At 56.6% G+C, this 20185-nt stretch overlaps 1 protein-coding gene across 1 annotated transcript in view; it reads left to right on the top strand.

Annotated features, from left to right (window-relative positions):
- TNXB (tenascin XB) overlaps nt 1-20185 on the top strand; it is a 64538-nt gene that overhangs the window by 10787 nt on the left and 33566 nt on the right. The window contains exons 4-12 of the mRNA XM_012734379.1: nt 1-611; nt 1041-1156; nt 6428-6584; nt 6760-7023; nt 9553-9921; nt 10969-11262; nt 13933-14223; nt 16389-16721; nt 17052-17348. Of these exons, the coding sequence (XP_012589833.1) occupies nt 1-611; nt 1041-1156; nt 6428-6584; nt 6760-7023; nt 9553-9921; nt 10969-11262; nt 13933-14223; nt 16389-16721; nt 17052-17348 (2732 nt within the window). The remainder of the gene's footprint in view (nt 612-1040; nt 1157-6427; nt 6585-6759; nt 7024-9552; nt 9922-10968; nt 11263-13932; nt 14224-16388; nt 16722-17051; nt 17349-20185) is intronic.

Raw genomic sequence — 20185 nt, 5'->3', positions numbered from 1 at the left:
GTGCGACGCGGGCTACGCGGGCGACGACTGCGGCGTGCGCAGCTGCCCTAGAGGCTGCCTGGGCCGCGGCCGGTGTCTGGACGGGCGCTGCGCGTGCGATGACGGCTACGAGGGCGAAGACTGCGGCGTGAGGCGGTGCCCGCGGGACTGCCACCAGCGCGGCGTGTGCCAGGACGGCGTGTGCGCCTGTTGGGAGGGCTATGGCGGAGCGGACTGCGGCCTCCGGACTTGCCCCGCCAACTGCCACGGGCGTGGCCGCTGTGAGGACGGGCGCTGCGTTTGCGACCCCGGCTACACCGGCCCGGCCTGCGCCACCCGCACCTGCCCTTCGGACTGCCGGGGCCGCGGGCGCTGTGTGCAGGGCGTGTGCCTGTGCTACGTGGGTTACAGCGGCGAGGACTGTGGGCAGGAAGAGCCGCCCGCCAGCGCCTGCCTGGGCGGCTGTGGGCCCCGCGAGCTCTGCCGAGACGGCCAGTGTGTATGCGTGGAGGGCTTCCGAGGCCCCGACTGCGCCATCCAGACCTGCCCCGGGGACTGCTACGGCCACGGAGAGTGTCGTGAGGGCAGCTGCGTTTGCCAAGAAGGCTATGCCGGGGAGGACTGCCGGGAACGTGAGTGGCAGCCTTCCCCAGCATGCTGGTCAGGGACTGGTGTGCTGGGGAGCCGAGTAGTGGGAAGGCCTAAGGCCTGGGAAACCAGCACCTGGGGGAAGAACAAGGAGCCATAGGGGTGCAAGGTAGTCAGAGGAACCAGTGAGATGGCAGCCACCAGGAGCACTGCTGCGCCCCCCCCCCAAACCTCTGATGAGCAGGCTCTGATCAACTGAGGGGCACCCTTCAACTGCTTTGGAGAAGGTGCTGTTGCTGGGAGATGGGGAAAGGTGACGGGGACACAGGCCTGTTCGGGCCTCTGCCAACAACTTTGCCCCACTCCCAGAAAGGTGTGGGAACTCCAGGATCTCTCAGTGTGGTCCTGAGTAGGGTTAGGGGGTGATATGGATGAAAGGAGGCTTTCGGCTAACCAGATTCTCTCTGGGGCAGAGATCCCAGCCATCGAAGGCATGAGGATGCACCTCCTGGAGGAGACGACTGTTCGCACAGAGTGGACCCGGGCTCCTGGCCCTGTGGATGCCTATGAAATTCAGTTCATCCCCACGGTGAGAGCCACGCTCAGGAGGGGCTGAGTGGACAGGGTGAGGGGTGGAGGAGGGTGGGGGAGAGGGTTGTCTCATGCTGGAAGTTCCAGGAAATCAGTGGTTGAGTCCAGACCGCTGGGCTCCTGAAGCTTCTGTGAGGGTCTTCTCATGCTGCTCCACATAGGCCTTTGCAGCAGCTCCTGAAATAATTGTTTCACTTGCTGGACATCTCTGCTGGCCCTGAGCACAGTGCTTCCTGGGACTGTTCAGCTCACCACTGGTCATCACTGTCAGTTCTTCTTGTTGCTGAATCCAAATCTGCCATATTCTAGCATCTTCCATCCGCCCTAGCTGGGCCTCCATCAGCAGAGATTGCTTTCCTTCCACTCTGCACCACAGGCTTTCAGATATTTAGAGATCATCTGAATATAATATATTCAGATATTAGAGATCATCCTGTGTCACTCTTCAGTGTCTCCAGGCAAAACCCACTGGTTTCTTCACCGCTTTTCTGAAGACTTTGTTCTTGAATCCTTTGCTTCCCGGGTTCCCTCCTCTAGTGCTTCCTGCTTTTCTGCATGTGCCTCTAAAAACATGGTGGCAGAGAGGATCCTAGTGGGCTGGTGGCTAAAACACCGGCACTTTTTCTCAGACTTGACACTTTAAAATATATATATTTTTTACATATTTATTTTTGAGTAGATGAACTGGGGTGTAGACCAGAGTTTGGGGAGCGAGAGGGTGAGAGGATTCACCAGAGACAGTGTGAACAGAGCAGATGGATCTACTGAAATACACGGCTGAGGGGAGCAGTGGGAGAGACAGGAGAGGTCTGCTGCACCATGTGGGTCACATCTTTGCCCGGGGATTGAACTCAGGCCATGGAGGTGATAGTGCTGAGATTTATTTCCTAGGCCACCAGGAGGCCTCACACTTGACATATATGAACTTGTGGTCACACAAGCTATTAGCTTTTTTTTTTTTTTTAAGATTTATTTATTTATGCATACAGAGCTGGGGTACAGGTCAGAGGTGCAGGGGCAATGAGAGGATTCACCAGAGACAGAGTGGGGAGCAGAACAGGCAGATTGACAAAGTACACTGCTGAGGGCAGCAGCAGGTGGGTCAGGAAAGGTCTGTTGGGCCATGAGAGTCACCTCCAGGGTGGGGATCAAACTCATGCTGAAGTGGCTTTAGCTTCTTAGTGCTTTAACCTACTGCACCACCAGGGAGGGCCCGCTATTAGCTGTTTTTACCACATTTATTTTTTAACCACTATTATAATAGTCATATAGGATGAGTGTAGAGACTTTAGACAATATAAACAAAGAAAAAGAAAGAAGAAAAAAAGAGTGTGGGGGGGGGGAATGACAAACAGCTGTATGTGCGTTCTTAGCCTAAATATAAGCCTTTTGTTTGGCTCTGTGCAGTGTTATCTTTTTTGGTTTGGGCCAAGCTGTCTAGGCTGTTGCAACAATCCTGAGTCTGTGAACTAGATCTCTCGCTTCCATGTTGTCAGTGCATTACAAAATATTATTTCTTTGTGTCTTTCCAACTTGCTCTTAAAATATTTGGGGGGCACCCTAAGGACAAAACCTGTGGCCTGTTGTTGGAGACCTTCTTTTATGCAGTTTGAACTTTTATGATGTGTCAGGTCTCCCAGCTCCAAGTCATCTGACATTTCTACTGTTCAAGTCATGTTTTCCCACACTGTCCCACAAATGTCATGAATGGGTAACCATGTCATCCTCTCTCTGCCCAGCAGGACTCTGGAAAAATAAACTCCTAAGATCTGTACCCTAGTTAAAATCTAGAACAGAAGGGACAGCTCAGAGGTGCTGGCTGTCATCCCCCACCCCCAGCGGCCCCATTATTCCAAGTCTTATCACATCCCAGACAGACCCCAGGCTTGTCTGTCTCCTCATTCTCTGGAAAAAGCAGAGGCAGAAATCCCTGCTTTGCTGAGCAACCAAGATAGTTCGTTTTTTTTCTTTTTGTTTTTTTCATCTGTTTAAAGAAAACTTTTTTTTTTGTTATAAAAATAATTTAATCACAAGACAAGAATTTGGCAACCAGAGAAAAGAAAAACAAATAATTCTTGGCTGCTTCACACTAAAACAAGTACTGTTAACATTTTAAAGTGTCTCCCACTCTCCTCTTGTGTATGTTATTTACATAGCTCTAATCTTGAGCGGGTGGGACTTTTATAAGAGACTTTTCTAAGAAACTTCAGGGTAAGAAGAATGAAAACAAAGACTTGGGAGGGAAGGAGCTTGCTGAGTCCTGTGGCCTCCTGCTCTTAGTAAATAGAGACCCATCCTTGGGTGTTCCTGGGGATGTAGCACCCCAGCCCCCCGCCCTCCCCCTGTGTGGGTCAGCTGTGTGAGCAGCCAGTGCCAGGTTGGCCATGCTCTGTGCTCATCTGCACAGCCCTCTTTCACATTCTGGGTTCTCTCTGCGCCCGGATGTGGAAAAAGCTCCTGTAAAATTGGTCCCCAGATACTTCTCTTGGGCTCTGCGTCAGCCTCTGCTACTGGCCCTCTGGCCATGCTTCCTGTGGCTCGCCCCTGGAGTTTTGCCTGTGACCTTGGCCCGCATGCTCTGTCCATTTCTGTTGGCATGGAGTGTATTCAGTAGCCGGCTGTCCTCAGCCACTGCCATCTTCCTAGAAGCTTGTCTCTACCTTACCCTCTCTGCTTTTCCAGAAGCATTTCTCTCTCCAAGCCCAACTCTGCTATTCCTGGCCAAGGGACACACCTAGCTGTTGGAATGATTTTCCGAACACAGAAGAGGAACATTCCCCTCTCCCTGCGTACGTGGCAATATCATTCTGACTCAGTGGTTCTCAAAGTGTGTTTCCTGGACTTGTAGCATCAGTGTCACCTGCAAGCTCGTTAGACACAGTTTTCAGACTCTGCCCCAGATCTACTGAATCAGAAGTCCTGGGGGTTGTCACAGGCTTTCTGGGTGATCCTGATGTGCTCCTGAGTTCACTAAGAGATGTAGCTCTGTTGTATGAGGCTGGCTCCTTTCCCAATGTGAGAACAAGTGGGAGCAACCTGAGGAAGCTGAACCCCTGAACCAGAAAGGCAGCCAGGTATTTCTTGTGGCTTATTCTGTATCTTGGAAACTGGAGCTGTGCTACTTTTTGCTGAGAAGCGAGGCCCTACAGATTAGAAAAGTTTGTGTTTAGGACTGCTCTGATAACAGGGAGGAGACTGGGCCAAACTCCAAGAAGTAGCCAAGGTGGGGAACCCTAGCTGGGGTCCTGAGGTTGATACAAGAATGGTTAGAGCTCACCAGGAGCTCCTGATCTACAGTGCCTCTCTTACAGACAGAGGGGGTGAGCCCCCCATTCACAACACGGGTGCCCAGCTCGGCCTCAGCCTATGACCAATCTTCCCAGGGAGATGAGAGGAGTTTTAACCAAGGGGCAGGGCCAGCTGCCAGCTGTGGTCAGAGAGCCTGCCTGAGGCCAGTCGGTGGTGCTAGCTCAGATGGTGGGGCTTTCAGGGGACTCTTCCTAAATGGATGTCAGGGAGACTGAGAAGTGTCTAAAAGGTAGGTGTAGGTGCTCTGAAGGGAAGAGAATGCTGGGGATGCTGTATCTCACTGGAAGCACCAGGCACCATTAGGGAGTATCCAAGGGGTATGTATGTGTGTGTGAGATGCCACTAGGGAGTATCCAAGGTGTGTGTGTGTGTGTGTGTGTGTGTGTGTGTGTGTGTGTGTGTGTGTCTTGGGGACTGCAAGGGGAGAGAGAAAGTTCTGGGGAGGATGAGTACTTCACAGGTCTTGAAATGAGGTCAGCCCAAGGCTGGGGTGTCCTAGGCACGGTGAGTAGGAGAGGGAGGGGAGTTCTGTGTGCCCGGGAAAACTTTTCAGCCAAGAAAACTCTGACAAAGCTTTAATTCATCCTCAATTCAGAAATCTCTACGTGGCCTCTCATCTGGTTTTACACTTTAGTATTTACTATGCTCACTCCCCAGCATCCCCTCGGTTTAGGAGAGTACCTTTTGAAATTTCCAGTCCTACTTGGCTGCACAGAGGTGCACCCATCACGCCAACATAGCTAACCAGAACAGAGCGTCCTCCCGGCTGTCCTGGCCGGACGGCCCCCGCTCCCAGAGGTCTGCTCCCCCCGTTACCCCAGGGCTGACGCACCAGAGACCGGCCTGGAGCAGGGCTGGCAGGTTTCCTGTGGCTCACCCCAGACAACCCTGATACCTTTACTATTTATTATGAGGGGAGGGTTGTTTGCTCACAGAGTTTTGGGTAGAGAGATGCTAACTCGTAAGACCTGGCTATTCATTTAGTCACTAGAGCTGAGTTTTCAGAGGACAGGCAGTATCAGATCGGAGGCCCCAGTGCCCAGCATGATGCCAAGTACAAGACTGGGAAACATATTTGTGGAAACTTGAGCAGATGGGCCTTGTTTTTGAGGGGCCTACAACCCTGCACAGGAGGTGAGAGAAGTGCCTATAGGAAAGTGTTGTGATGCCAGAAACAGGTGCTTTAAGAAGTGAGAATCGGGCCCTTCCTGGTGATGCAACGGGTTAGGACACAGCGCTGCAAGCTGGCCACAGCCACTTCAGTGTGAGTTCCATCCCTGGCCCCAGAGCTGACCCACATGGCACAGTGGACCTCTCCTGACCTGCCCACTGCTCCCCTCAGCAGTGTACTTTGTCCATCTGCCTGTTCTGCTCCCCTCTCTGTCTCTGGTGAATCCTCTAACCCTCCTGCACCTCAGGCCTGTACCCCAGTTCTGTATGCATAAATAAATAAATCTTAAAAAAAAAAAAGAAGCGAGAGTCGCAGGGGCATCCCTATCTATTTCATCTGTTGGGACAAGAAAGAGCTTAGGAGCATCTCCTTGTGCCCACGTTGTCAGGGCTGCCTGACGAAAGCCAGAGGGAGTGCTGGGGTGTGTCAGCTGGAATTCTGGCAGGCCACTGGTGAACAAGCTAGAGAAAAAGGTGGGGCCCATGAAGGGGGGCTCTGGGGCTCTCTCCCTGGCTTGCATCCTTGCTCTTTCTTAGTGTTGTTGATCTTGGCCAAGGTGCTAATCCTTCTGTACCTTGGTTTCCTCATAAGGTTCTTGGGGGGATTAAGGCCCAGTTGAACAGTCCCTGGTGTGGAGCAAGGGCTGTAGATGTGTTTGCTGCCATCACACATGCTCCTCAGCTGTAACTGCCCCGTGCTGTCCCTGCTTAGAATCGAGGAAGATGAGAGACAGGGGCAGTGCAGTGAGAGATCACCAGGAGCTCCTGATCTACTGTGCCTCTCTTACAGACAGAGGGGGTGAGCCCCCCGTTCACAACACGGGTGCCCAGCTCAGCCTCAGCCTATGACCAGAGAGGACTGGCTCCTGGTCAGGAGTACCAGGTCACCGTCCGTGCCCTCCGAGGGACCAGCTGGGGCCCTCCTGCTTCCAAGACCATCACTACCAGTGAGAGCCGCAGAGGGGGGTGTGGTTCTGGGTGGAGATCTGGGTTCAAGAGGAGCACTAGTCATCTGCTCTCAGGAGGGCAGCGGGAGGGACAGATGGGGGCAAGGCACCTGGAGGAAAGCTAGTGACTGGAGAGCCAGACTCCCACCTGAGCTCTCCTCTCTCCACCGGCTAGTGATTGATGGGCCCCAGGACCTCCGCGTCGTGGCTGTGACACCGACCACGCTGGACCTCAGCTGGCTGCGTCCCCAGGCCGAAGTAGACAGATTCGTGGTGTCCTATGTCAGTGCTGGCAACCAGAGGGTGCGGCTGGAAGTGCCCCCTGAGGAGGACAGGACACTGCTGACTGACCTGATGCCAGGCGTGGAATACGTGGTGACCGTCACTGCGGAGCGGGGCCCGGCAGTAAGCTACCCGAGTTCCATCAGGGCCAACACAGGTATGGACGGCAAGGGGTGAGGGAGGGGCCGGGATGCCGAGTGCAGGACCCAGCCTGTGGGAGCCCATGTCTAGGCTCACAGGTGCCCCTGGGTGCCCTTGGTGGGTATGGGGCAGACCCAAAGCACCTGCCAGGTGGGATGGGAGACAGCCCTCAGAAGCCCTGCAGCAATGCTACAGTGGCTGGCCCATGGGCCATGCTCCCCAAGCTGCCGCGGGGAGGAGATGCTGCCTGACTCCCCATGGTAAGGCTGGAGGTGGACGCCTGTGCTCAGCCAGGCTCAGAGCTTGTAGGCATTGGAGTTGGGCCGAGCAGAAATCAGCACTGCCTGACTTCACGACTGGGGTTTTGCAGAGTGATTTTCTACTAACCCTCAAGGTCTTTTAACAGATGCCTGGATCTTTCCCTTTTCTTTGGCTGTGCCGGAGGGACACCCACCGCCCTAGCTCACATTCCCTCCTCCCAGTCCTCTTTGTCTCCTTCAGACACAGGGCCCCACCTGCTGGCTTCTCTTCTTTCTAGGGCAGCAACCGTAGCGGGCTTGAGGGCTGAGGGGCCTCTGGGGCGCTGACTCCGTTCTCTCTGTTCTCTTTACAGGTGGGGCTGAGGCTCGCGGAAGAGGCCCCAGGTCTGGTGGGAGGGAGGCGCGGAGGGGAGGGCGGGAGGGGGCGAGGTTACCACTGATCTGCTCTCCTGCGCTTTTTCACCCACGGCAGCACCAGCGCACTACAGCTACCCGGAGGTGCGCCCCTCAGCCCGGGGCTCCCAGAACGGGCCCCTCCGGCCTCCTCGGCCCGCCAGGCCCTCGCGGCCGCAGGAGGAAGGGGAGGAGGAATCTCTGCCGAAACCTAGCCTGCCCCAGCCTCCGCGGCGGCCCTGGGGCAACCTGACCGCGGAGCTGGGTCGCTTCCGCGGCACGGTGCAGGACCTGGAGCGCCACCTGCGGGCCCACGGCTACCCACTGCGGGCCAACCAGACCTACACCTCGGTGGCCCGCAACATCCACGAATATTTGCAGCGGCGGTGGGCGGGTGGCGCCCCCGCAGGCTCTCCGGCACCCCCGCCCCGCCGCCCCCACCCCACCGTCAGCGCCGAGTCGGGCACCTGGAAGCGGGACTCCAACCAGGGCATCTACGCCCCCTCTTCCCAAGGCCTCGACCCGGCGGCTGCGCCCCGCCACCCCAAGCCCGAGGTGCTGGGCAGTTCCGCCGACGGCGCGCTGCTCGTGTCCCTCGACGGGCTCCGCGGGCACTTCGAACGCGTGGTGCTGCGCTGGCGGCCCCAGCCACCCGCAGAGGGCCCTGGCGGGGAGCTGACGGTGCCCGGCACCAGGCGCATCGTTAGCCTCCCCGACCTCAGGCCTGGCACCACCTACCACGTGGAGGTCCACGGGGTGCGGGCAGGGCAGACCTCCAAGTCCTACGCCTTCATCACCACCACAGGTAGCGTGGGCTGGGGCGCCGGGGTCACCCATCCCCTGTCCAGCCTCAGCTGCCGCGGAGTCTGCATCCAGAGTTCTTCCCACTGCCTTGCTGCTCTGACCCCCACCCCATAACTCCCTACTGTCTTCAAGTCCTACCTGGTGGAGCCTCCAGGAGACCCCACAACAAAGCAGATGTCGTGTGTCCCTCGAAGTCCCTCCACTCCCAGAGTCCTGGCAGATGCCCAAAGCCAAGGAGACCTGGCCTTTCGCATTCCCAGATTTCCACTTGGGTTCCCAGGGCACTCCTGCCAGGACTGCTGTTTCAGGCAATGGAGGGGGCCTTTGAGGGGGTGGGGAGTGGCTTGGGTGGGGATAGTGGTGAACCTGCGGTTCCCATTCTGACTCACTGTGGTGAGCGTGGCTGAAGCCTGTGGTCAGTGGTTACTGTTTTCCACAATTTGGCCTTAACCTCAGAGGGACACATCAGACCTGCTTGGGGTGGCCTTGGAGCAGAGGCACGTGTGTGGCATGTGTGAGGTGAAGCCACTGCTTCTCCAGCTACCTTCGCAGACCTGTCTCCCTTCACAATGGTCTCTCCTACAGGAATGGTGTCGAGGCGCTCCATGGCTGCCAAAGGGAGAGTGTGGACCTCTTCTTTCCCATAGGGCACAGATGCCACACAGCTGGACATACACCTCCTTTCCCTCTCCTGTCACCACCCACTCTCTTGTCTCTCCGTCCCTAACACCACCATCTCCTTTCTTCCAGGCTTCTCACTGCAGCACTAATGGAAGCCACGACCACCACCCACTGGGGAGGGGAGCGTGGGGAAGTTTGGGGTGCTGGAGGGATCAGAGGAGTCTGGTGGGAGAGGGATGGCATGCTTTATTTCTTTTATTACCTATCTGTTCAGGGCTGCGGTGGACAGGGGTGTTGGGAGCACTGGAAGGGTCTTTGGGAGGGTGGGGTGGCCTCAGCAGTGGAGAAAAGAGGTCTCAGAGCAGAAAGAGAGGGCCGCCATGGCTAGAGGGCAGAGCCTGGGAGCTGGGCTTCCTTTCTGCCTCTCATACTCTACTCTTCCGTTTTTCTCGCCCTACCCTTCCCAGGGTCTTCCCCCTTGGGCCTCTTGGGGGCCACTGATGAACCTCCTCCTTCTGGCCCTTCAACAACTCAAGGGGTCAAGGCACCCGGCGTGCAGCAGCGCCCCCAGGAGCTGGGAGAGTTGAGGGTGCTGGGCAGAGACAAGACAGGGCACCTCCTTGTGGTCTGGACCGCCCAGCCTAACACCTTTGCCCACTTCCGGCTGAGCCTGCAAGTGCCCGAGGGGCAGGAGGTGCACGAGGAGCTGCTACCAGGGGATGTCCGCCAGGCTCTGGTGCCCTCACCCCCTCCTGGAGCTTCCTATGAGCTGACACTTCGTGGGGTCCCCCCCACGGGCGAGCCCTCTGCACCCCTCTTCTACCAAGGCATTATGGGTACATTCTGGATTTTGCTTGGACCAATGTCTTGAGGTTGGGGGAAGAACTGGGGTCAGCACGTCAGAGGTGGGATGGAGGTTGAAGGACAGGGTTGGTGCTTGGGTTAGGTGTTTCTCTCCAGAAGACGAGGAGTTGAGGGTTCAGAGGAAAGTGAGATAGGGGTCTTAGAGCAGTGACAGAGGTGGGGAGGAGGAGGGGACTACTCCCCAAAAGAAGAGAGAGGAGAAAAGTCAGAGGTGGGACAGGAGCTCAAGGGGAGAGGCTGTCAGCTGACCTGCTCTCTGTCCTGCCCCCACTTCCTGGTCACTCCTCACCCCAACCTGTCCCCTAGGTCTCCCGGGGCAGAGTTGGGAGGGGAGGCCTCTGACCCGAAGGATACCCAGGCCCCACCTTCCCATCCACTCCCCACAAGCCCCTCCACTCCTTCACTAGGCTGGCCAGGATGTGGGCCATCCCCCACCTGGGAATCTGCTGGCAGTGGACAGCTCCCCAAAAGACAGTTTCTGCTGGGACTGGAGGTTCCTTGACAATGGGGTGTCCCAGCCACCCGGACTTCAGAGTTGGTGAGGTTTGCAGAGCTAGTGAAGGACTGAATCTGGCTTTTACATTCCTTCCTGATGCCTCTACACAGGTCCAAGGTAGCTGGCTCCTTCTGCAGCTCCAGCTCAAGTTCAGTATTTGGAGAAAGGGTAGTGAGAGAGAGAAAGTTCAGGTGGACAAAGGAGGCTTTTGGTGGCTCTAAAGCAGCAGTGGAGAGGTTGGAAACTCTCAGGAAGGACCACAGGGCACAAGTATGATCTTGGTGTAGAGAGGCTGGGAGCTTTGTGAGGGGTGGGGACCTGTCACATGGGAAGGGCTAAGTTTTCCACTACAGAAACGGGGGAGGATGTCTCCCCCACAGCAAGGCAGGTCACAGAGGGCTGGGGTGGAGGCCTGCCTGGAGGGAGCAGTCGGAGAGGCCCACAAACAGTGGGCAGAGAAGACAGAGACAGACAAGACAGTGGCTGAGCTCACTTGCTTTGCTTTGCGCCTCCCCCACCCCAGACAAGGATGAGGAGAAGCCTGAGAAGCCCCGGACCCCACCACGCCTGGGAGAGCTGACCGTGACCAATGTGACCTCCAACTCCTTGCTCCTACACTGGACAGTCCCTGAAGGCGAATTCGACTCTTTCGTAATCCAGTACAAGGACAGGGTTGGGGCCCAGGTGGTTCCCGTGGAGGGATCCATGCGCTCAGCCCTCATCACCAACCTGGAGCTTGGTCGCAAGTACAAATTTATCCTGTATGGGCTCACAGGCAAGAAGAAGCATGGCCCCCGGGTGGCTGAAGCCAAGATCGGTGAGCAAGAACCATCACACACCCCTGCCCTCTGCACAGTTAAAGGAGGGCTTCCCAGTGCTTTGGGAAATCCAGGAGGCCTTCCTGGAGGCAATGGTGCCTGAGAGGAATCTTGAAGGGAAAAGAGTAGAGATTTAGGCAGAGAGGTTGAGGAGTGTAGTATAGAGGGAGCCTGGAGAGTGAGGCAGGACTGGTGTAGCCCTGTAAGAGAACCCCTATCTGCCTCCTATGGGTGAAGAGCAGGGACCTTAGCAGCTGGGGAAGGGCCTGGTGCATGACCAAGGAGCTTATCTGGACCTCTCTTTTTTTTTTTTTTATTACAAAGTTTATTTTTACATCATTTTGCACATTTTTTTTTCCATCTCGATTGTAATCCCCGCGGGTTTCCCATCACCAGATCACCCCTGTGCCACCACCCTAGTCCCGTGCATTTCCCTCCCTTCCCCCACCCCCACCCCCCGTTTTTGATCCCATTTCCCACTCCGCCACCACAGAATGTCTCTGGTATATGGTTGTTCATTATTTTTGTTATTTTCTCGCCTGGTTGGACCTCTCTTTTAAAAAAAGATTTATTTGTTTATTCATACAGAACTTGGGAACAAGCCAGAGGTGCAGGGGCAGTGAGAGGATTCACCAGAGACAGAGTGGGGAGCAGAACAGGCAGATTGATGAAGTACACTGCTGAGGGGAGCAGCAGGCGAGACAGAAGAGGTCTGGCTCGCCATGTGGGTCACCTCCAGGGCTGGGGATTGAACTTTCATTGAAGCAGCTGCCGCTAGCTTGTAGTGCTGCATCCTAACCAGCTGCTGTGCTACCAGGGAGGGCCCTCTATTTTTTTTTTTTATGTATACAGAACTGGGGTGCAGGCTAGAGATGCAGGGACAGTGAGAGGAAGCACCAGAGGCAGAATCGGGAGCAGAACAGGCAGACAGAGGGAGACCTACTGGAGCCAGGTCAGGAGATGTCTGTTGTGCCATGTGGTCACCTCTGGGGCCGGGCATCAAATTGGCACTGAGGCGGTTGCAGCCAGCTTGCAGTGCTGCGGGCTGGACCTCTCTTAAGAGGAGTTCTGGGAGGTTTGAAGTTGGGGAGTGATTTGATTAGTTTTTACATAACACTGAGGCTGCCGTGGAGGATAAATGGTGTGGTGGGAGCCAGAAACTAAGTATATAGCCTGCCTGGGACCATGACGGTGGGTGTATGCAGTGAAGGGAAGCAGGGAGACCAGGGCACCCCCACATTTCTGGATATGGCCGCTCACTTCCAGAGGCAAGTTACAGCAGAAGTGAGGAGCAGCGCAGTGTGGACATGGGATGAACACCTCTTGACCCTTTGCTAAGTGTCAGGAGTGTTCAGGACGCCCTTGGTATGCCCCTGCACCGCAGCCCACAGCAGCCCCCAGGCATGGATGTGGAGAATCAAGGTGCTGACAGGGAGGTCACAAAGCAGGAAGTGAGGGGGGCAGGTGGCGGCCGCTGCCCTCATGGGCCTGGAGAGCACTGGGAAGGCCTAAGGACCAGGTGTGATCAGTGCCAAGGCCAGAGGTGAGGGTGTCAGGGTAGGAGAGACAGGGCCTCTGGAACCCGGTAGGTGGCCAGCATCAGTGAATGAGTGGAGAAAGAGGAGCTCGAGAGCGAACCTGTGGAAAGGGGCAGAACCCGGGAGAGTGGTGTCCTGGACATCAAAACCAAGGGTGCGGCCCGATGAGGCAGATCCAGAAAGAGTGATTCAGGCCTGCAGAGTGGCCACAGTCCACCACGGACCCTGCTAAGAGCTGCCTGGTGGAGGGTGGAGCTGGGATGGGAGTGTGATGGAGGTGAGGATAAGACTGCAGTCAGTGCTGACATCTCTCTTTGGAATCTGGGCCGAGGATAAAGTGCAGAGATGGGGTGGATACTGGCGGAGCAGTGGGGCCAGGCTGAGGGCCTTCTTATACCAGCTGACAGCTCAGGGCTGGGAGTGAGGCCCGGTGGTGCAGGGCGGGAGAGCGGGAAACCCAGCACAGGTGGGGAAGGCTCTCCCACATTAAAACTCCATGGGTCGGGCTTCCCTTTCTTTCTTTTTTAATTTTTAAAGTTTATTTATGTATACAAGAGCTGGGGTGTAGGACCAGCTGTGGAGGGGTGGGATGAGAGAACTTACCAGAGACTGTGTCGAGAGCAGAACAGGCAGATCCACTGAAATACACTGCTGAGGGGAGCAGTGGGCAAGACAGGAGAGGTCTGCTGGGCCATGCAGGGCAGCTTCCTGGCCAGGGATCCAACTCTGTGCTGCAGTGGCTGGTGATAGCTTGATAGTGCTGACTTAACCCCTGTGCCACCAGGGGCAAAGGGGATGGCCCTAGAAGACATTCCTGGCCGTGGAGATGCCTGGCTGGACTCCCAGCTCTCTGAAGGGCCTCCCCAGGCTGTGGATAAACTCAGGCCCATGAGTCCAGACAGTGCTTTTGTGCCGTTTCGCAGAAGGCACGCCTTCCTCTGGTTGGACCAGCCCGCATCAGGGCACACAACTTGGCAAGCCGGTTGGCTGGATTTCGGTCCGCCAGTGCTGCTCGTTCCTATGACTTTATGCAATGACTGTGTGACCTGGCGCGGCTTCCCTCAGTAGCAGGTAGATTTCCCTTTCTCCTGTGATCTGTGTCCCTCCCTTCTCTCTCCTCCATCTTCCCAGTGCCTCTGAATGAGACCAGCTCAGTGGCTGTGCCCCGCCTAGGGAAGCTGTGGGTGACAGATCCCACCCCAGACTCGCTACGCCTCTCCTGGACTGTTCTCGAGGGCCAGTTCGACTCCTTCGTGGTGCAATACAGGGATAAGGATGGACGGCCTCACGTTGAGCCTGTGGAAGGGCCTGAGCGCTCAGTCATTATCTCCCCGCTGGACCCTGACCACAAGTACAGATTCACTCTGTTCGGGATTGCCAACAAGAAGCGGCATGGCCCTCTCACAGCTGATGGCACCACTGGTGAGTGGCGGCCGCCTAAGCTCCATACGTCCCCACGCTCAGCTCTCTGCACACTCACCCTCAGCCAGGAACCAGACGGACCTCCCAGGGAGACGGCTGACTCTGCCCTGGCCCCTCTCCCAGGGGAGAGGGGCAGCCAGCACTCCCGCTCCCCGACTGCTAGCCTTCCCACCCCATTCAGCTGCTCCGCAAGGCCCAGAAAGTGTGTCATACCTTGGCTGGGCCAGACTTCCCAGGGTTCACCACTCACACTAATCAAATAATGACACCCCTCTCCCAGGTGCAACAAGCTTTCCAAACCCCAAGCCCCCATCTGGGGCTGGAGTTCAGCCCTGGCTGGATCTTCTTTATAGCTCCAGAGACCAGAGAACCCCTGCTGGGGGACCTGGTGGTGACTGACGTCACCCCAGACTCCATGCACCTGAACTGGACTGTGGCCCAGGGCTCCTTTGACTCCTTCACAATCCAACAGTCCAGTACAAAGATGCACAGGGGCAGCCCCAGGCAGTGTCCATTGCAGGGAGTGGGAACGAGGTCACTGTCTGACTGGAGTGTAAGATGAACCTCCGCGGGCTTCACAGCAGGCAGGTGTCTGGTGGCCACCACTGGCGAATCAGGACCTGGGCCCCCCCCCAATGCCCCCCGCCCCCCAGCACCCGGTCCTCTGAGCAGGACCTGGCCTGGTGCGCCTCCTCTGCCCTCCACCTTCTCTTTCTCGGCCCCAAACCTGCCAAAGCTTTCCCATTCTCCCCTGCTTCCCAGGGTTTCTCTCCAGCCGCCACCCCAGCGGCTTTCTTGGCCATACTTCTCCTTTCCAAGAACAGACCCATTTCCCCAGCCCTAGCACCTGGAATGGTTCCTCCACCCCGGGCTATCCCGTCCTCCCACTCCTGCACGTGCCAGCTGCCGCGTGCTTTCCCCATGGCTTTTGCTGGACTTCCTGTCACGGTTTCCAAATTTCGGTCACACTTCCCTCAGCCATTACTGCAGATCTGCCAGTCGCCCCCGCCCCCCCAGCCAGCTTGGAGCAGGGCAGGGGCTCACTTCCAGCCCGCACAGGCTCCTGGGAGCCCAGCCTCCCCTGTCCAGCTCGCTCTCTGGGCTGTGCAGCTTGATGCCTGGGAGTCTGAGCTCGGGAGCAGTGGGTGGATTTTAATCCCAGCTGTGCAGCCTATGAGACTAGTGCAGCTGCTGAACCCCTTTGTACTGAACCCCTGCTTTCTCATCTGTGACATGGGGTGCTACGGTAACTGCTCCACGGATTTGTTAAAACTCATTTGCAAACTCACAAACCTCCCTTAGAATGATGCCTAGCACGTGAAATCGCTGTTTGGTGGTGAGCTGGCTGCTTCTCCCCTTCTCTCTTCCTGCGTCCTTTCTCCTCCTCCCCTTCCTTCCCTTCTTGCCTGGGTTAGCATCCTTGACGCCTTCCTCAGTCTTCCAACCCTAGTAGTCTATGGGCTGGGGAGTGGGTCTCAGAAAAGCTGACTTCCCTTGCACGGAGTCTCCCCTCTGTGGCGTCTCCCTAGAAACCTCGTGCAGTGGGGTGGGTAGGTGCCCTTACCCTGACTCCAGATCCAGCCAGAGAAGACCTGGGCCCTCCCCAACCCGCAACCCCCACCCCCACATCTTTCTCCCACTCTAATCTGAGCCTTGGCCTTAGCCTTTCATTCCTTAAGATTAAGGTTAGCCTAACATTCTTTAAGGTTAAGGGTGAGGGAGGGGAAGGCCTGCCTCTGAGGCCTTAGCCAAAGCACATTCCATCTTCTGCCCTGGTAAGTGGGGTGGGAGAGGGAGGCAGCTGAGAGCTGGAGCTGACAGGAAGAAGCAGAGGTGGGAAGAGCTTCCCTGCACCTCACAGCGTAGCACTGTCTGCAAAATATATAGAATTCCTTAGACTCCCCTCTTTCCATCTCAGCTCCTTTCTCAGGCGTGAAGGGTGACCCCCGCCTTGCACCCCACCACAAGACCCACCAGTGCAGTCCTGACAGCATTACATGGTGTGGTTAGTCCTCTCTCCGTTAAAGAGCTTCTGAATGGCTGACACAAGGCTAAACCCCCAGCCTACAGCTTGAGGAGTTATTTACAGGATATGCTTCATTGTTATGATGAATGTCACCAGTAAAGCAAGTGGCCCTTTAAACCTGTTGCTTCTTCTCTCTCAGCAACCCGCAAACCTGTGGACAAGATCCCTAGCCCCACAAAACCTAGCATAGGTGCCTCAGAGCACCCCAGGGAGCCCCGCCTGGGGGAGCTGGCCATCACAGATGCCACCCCCAACTCCCTGCACCTCTCCTGGACGGTCCCCGAGGGCCAGTTTGACCACTTCCTGATCCAGTACAAGAATGGGGACGGCCAGCCCAAGGTGGTGCGGGTGCCAGGCCACGAGGACACGGTCACCATCTCAGGCCTGGAGCCAGACCACAAGTACAAGATGAACCTGTACGGCTTCCACGAGGGCAGGCGCGTGGGCCCCATCTCCACCATCGGGGTGACGGGTGAGTGGGGAGGAAGCCCAGGTGGGGCCCAAGTGGAGGTGACCATGGCTCTGGGTGGCTGGGGGGGGTGCCGGGGGCCCCTCTGCCCAGGCTGAGCCTCCTCCTGGTCCTCCTGGGCATCGGGGCCTGCTGGGCTGAGCTGTGGCTGCACTGGGTCCCCACAGGCCCAGGGGCTCCAGGCCTGTTTGTGAGGTGCAGTGAGCAGGACCCCAGCCCGAGGGGCTTCTGTGAGCTGCCATCAGGGCCCCCCATGGCCGTGGCCTCTCCGTCTTGTCCTGGGCCTCCAGGGCCATGCTGTGGCCCCGCCTCAGCCTCTGTGTCTCTCCTCAGCGCCAGATGGAATCGAACCCACAGAAGCCATCTCAGAGGAGCCTGTGATGGGGGAGCTGACTGTGACAGGCACCTCCCCAGACTCGCTGAGCCTCTCCTGGATCGTACCCCAGGGCCACTTTGACTCCTTCAGCGTCCAGTACAAGGGCGGGGACGGGCCGCAGGTGGTGCGTGTCGGCGGTGAGGAGAGAGAGGTCACGGTGCAGGGCTTGGAGCCGGGGCGCAAGTACAAGATGCACCTGTATGGCCTGTACAGGGGCCGGCGAGTGGGCCCCGTGTCCACCGTGGGCACAACCGGTGAGTGAGCACGGGCCTGGTTTGATGTCCTGTCTGGTGGCCCCCAGCCTCCTTGTGATAATAGCTCTTCCTGTCCACGAGGCCCCACCTGCTTCTGGTCAACCTCGAATTCACTGGAGCTGGGTCCAACCTGCTGTGTCTTGAGCGAGTTTTAAATTTTCCACATCTCTTTCCTTGTGTGTCAAACAGCTGGGTTAAATGCATTAACAGTCTAAAGCACTAAGGACTGAGGCTGGCATGGAGTCAGTGTGTGCCAGTGTCTGCCACTATGATTCTTGTGGCTGTGCTTGCTCTGGGGTCTGCTGCAGCCCTTGGCTGGTCCAGCTGCTGGCCCAGATGACCAGTGTACCTGAGGCATCCACCTACCTCTCCATTAGTGCAGCTGGCCGCTTTCTTTACCACGCATCTTGTGAGTGCCTCGACAGAAGGGAACATCCCCCCACCCCACACCTCAGGCCCAGGCATAGGGCATCAGTCACACAGATGGCCTCTTCCACAGAGCCCCAGGGCCCAGATCCCAGGCTGGCCGGGGCCTGCAGAGCTTGGTCACAGGGAGGGTATCTGTTTTCACCTTTGTTCACTGACATGTTTTTGTTCAAAGACATACCTTTTCCCAAAACAGCTTTTACTCTAAGGGAGAAGGTTAACAACTTAAAAGCAGGGAATATCTTACAAACTCACAGTGACTTGGTTTGTGTAGCTTCTAGCACAATCCACTCCCAGTTGTCTTTGCTTCAGGCAGCCCAGGGAGAAGGAGAGGAAGCCACCCTGAGTTACTGTGCTGGGGCCTGAGGTCGCAGAATGGGGACCTCCTGTGCCCAGGACATGCTGTCCAGTCCCTGCTGGGGAGACCGTTGGTCTGTCCATCCCGGGCTGTGTGACCCCGGGTATTGTGTCAGCACCGCCTGAGGTGGTGCAGTGGAAGAAGGCTTGGTTTTGGAATGGGACGAGTTGAGCTCCACTCCTAGCTTCCCCCTCCTAGCTGTGTTCCTAGAACCTCGTTTTCCTCATCTTCATGATGGAGCAAGTCATGTCCACCCAATCACAAGGGTTAGACGTAGTTGTGTGTAAAGTATTCTTTAAAGATGTATTTATTTATGTCCTTATGACTTTCTGTTCAAACCTTCCTGTGGAGGAATCGCTATATATCTGATCAGATACTGGGTATATTAAACCACCCATTGTCCAGGATAGAGTAAGTGGCCCTTGAAGGAAGAAGAGACAATGTCCACTCTGAGAGCAGCACAGTGATGGGGCAGCCAGAACCTGCAGAGCCAGAGGCACTGCCATGCCTTGGCCAGAAGAAACAGGCAGCATGTCAGAAACATTTCTAAACTGGAAAAGGATCGCCTGCATAGTCGCGGGCAGCTGTGACCCCACCTTTCCTAGCTCAGCCAGACTGTCAACACAAAGCTTGATGGCAAGGGACAGTTTCTGTCCCTCTTAGAAAGAAGCACAGGAGGTAGAATCAGGAGGTGGATGCTGTGGTGCAAACAGCCTTGAGGCCGAGGGGTAGAGGCCAGTGCTGGCCAGCAGGTGGACACACAGTGCATGTGGCTTCCCCATGCCTATCCCCTGGCTCCACGCTGTCCTCATTCAGACTTGTCCTGCCTGCTTTGTAAAGCAGAGTGTATCCTCTGGCACCTCATCTTGTCCCAGAGGAGCCAGAGAAACCGCTCTTGGGGAGCCCACTGGCTGGGTCACTGATGGAGTCAGCTCGTTCCTGGGCGGTGCAACCTGCTGGCCCCAAGCTCAGTCGCAACCAGCACAGACACGCAGGCCTACCTCATTTGACAAACTTGTGTGGCAGGCCAAGCGCTTGGGACACAGACGTGAACAGGCCAAGCTCCTGTTCCTGTTCAGGCTGAGCTGAATGTGGGGCTTGCACTCAGGGAGAGGGAGACAGGAATCGAACTGCAGAAAATGTTAGTGTAGGAGGCCGTGGAGAAAAGCAAAATCCAGCACATGCTGGGGGAACCGATGGAGAGGGGGGCATGGACAGCCCTCAAGAGGGAAGAACTGGAGAGGGAACAGGACCTGCCATGTGGGCCTTTGGGGAAGATCACGTGGCCTGTAGGAAGGTGTTGGAGTGGATGGGACAGTGATGTGAGGCAGGATACACGTGGGGCCTTGGAGGCCATGGTGAGTGGGCTGGAAGCCGTGTGGGGACAGAGCTGACTGATGTGTTACCAGTGGCAGGCAGTGAAGGGGTGAGGGTAGAGAGGGTAGGAGGCACCCACGTAGGCCTGCGAGAGGGGTTGGGTAGGTGGGAGGGCTCTGAAGGGGCTGCCTGAGGGACTTACTCGAGGAGGCTACGGGGTGGGAGAGGGCTCAGGTGGCTGTCAGGACTAAGCCAAGGTTTTGCTCAGATGGGGAGGCTGTGGAGGAAACAGACACGGGGGTGGCGGAGGCCCTGAGCTCAGCTTGGACTTGAGTCTAAAGCACTGAATTAGCACGGACAGATGTTGGACAGACATGAGTCAGGAGAGCAGGGCGGCGGTCTGGATGGGAAGAACTTGGAGTCACTGACAGACATGGAAGTTTAGACACTTTCCTGGTACTCAGGGAGGATAACACACTTCCCCTCAGATACAGCCCCAGATCCAGGCAGAAACTCAGAGAAGGGGAGTTGGCCAGCCAGATATGGCCAGTTCATGTAGATTTCATCAAAATTGCTTCATGGGCATCATGACAAATGTACATCACACGACCCAGGGAAAGACGGGCTTAGGCTAACAGCCTCCCAACCATCTTCTCAACTCCATCGACAGAGGAAGAGGGCCCTGCAACCACCAAGCCCCCTCTGAAGCCTCGCCTGGGGGAGCTGACAGTGACCA

This window comes from Condylura cristata, unplaced genomic scaffold (genome assembly GCF_000260355.1).
Source record: "Condylura cristata isolate star-nosed mole 26May11 unplaced genomic scaffold, ConCri1.0 scaffold00055, whole genome shotgun sequence".
NCBI lineage: Eukaryota > Metazoa > Chordata > Mammalia > Eulipotyphla > Talpidae > Condylura > Condylura cristata.
Note: the sequence above shows the minus strand (reverse complement) of the source record. Positions and strands in the feature narration are given on the sequence as shown.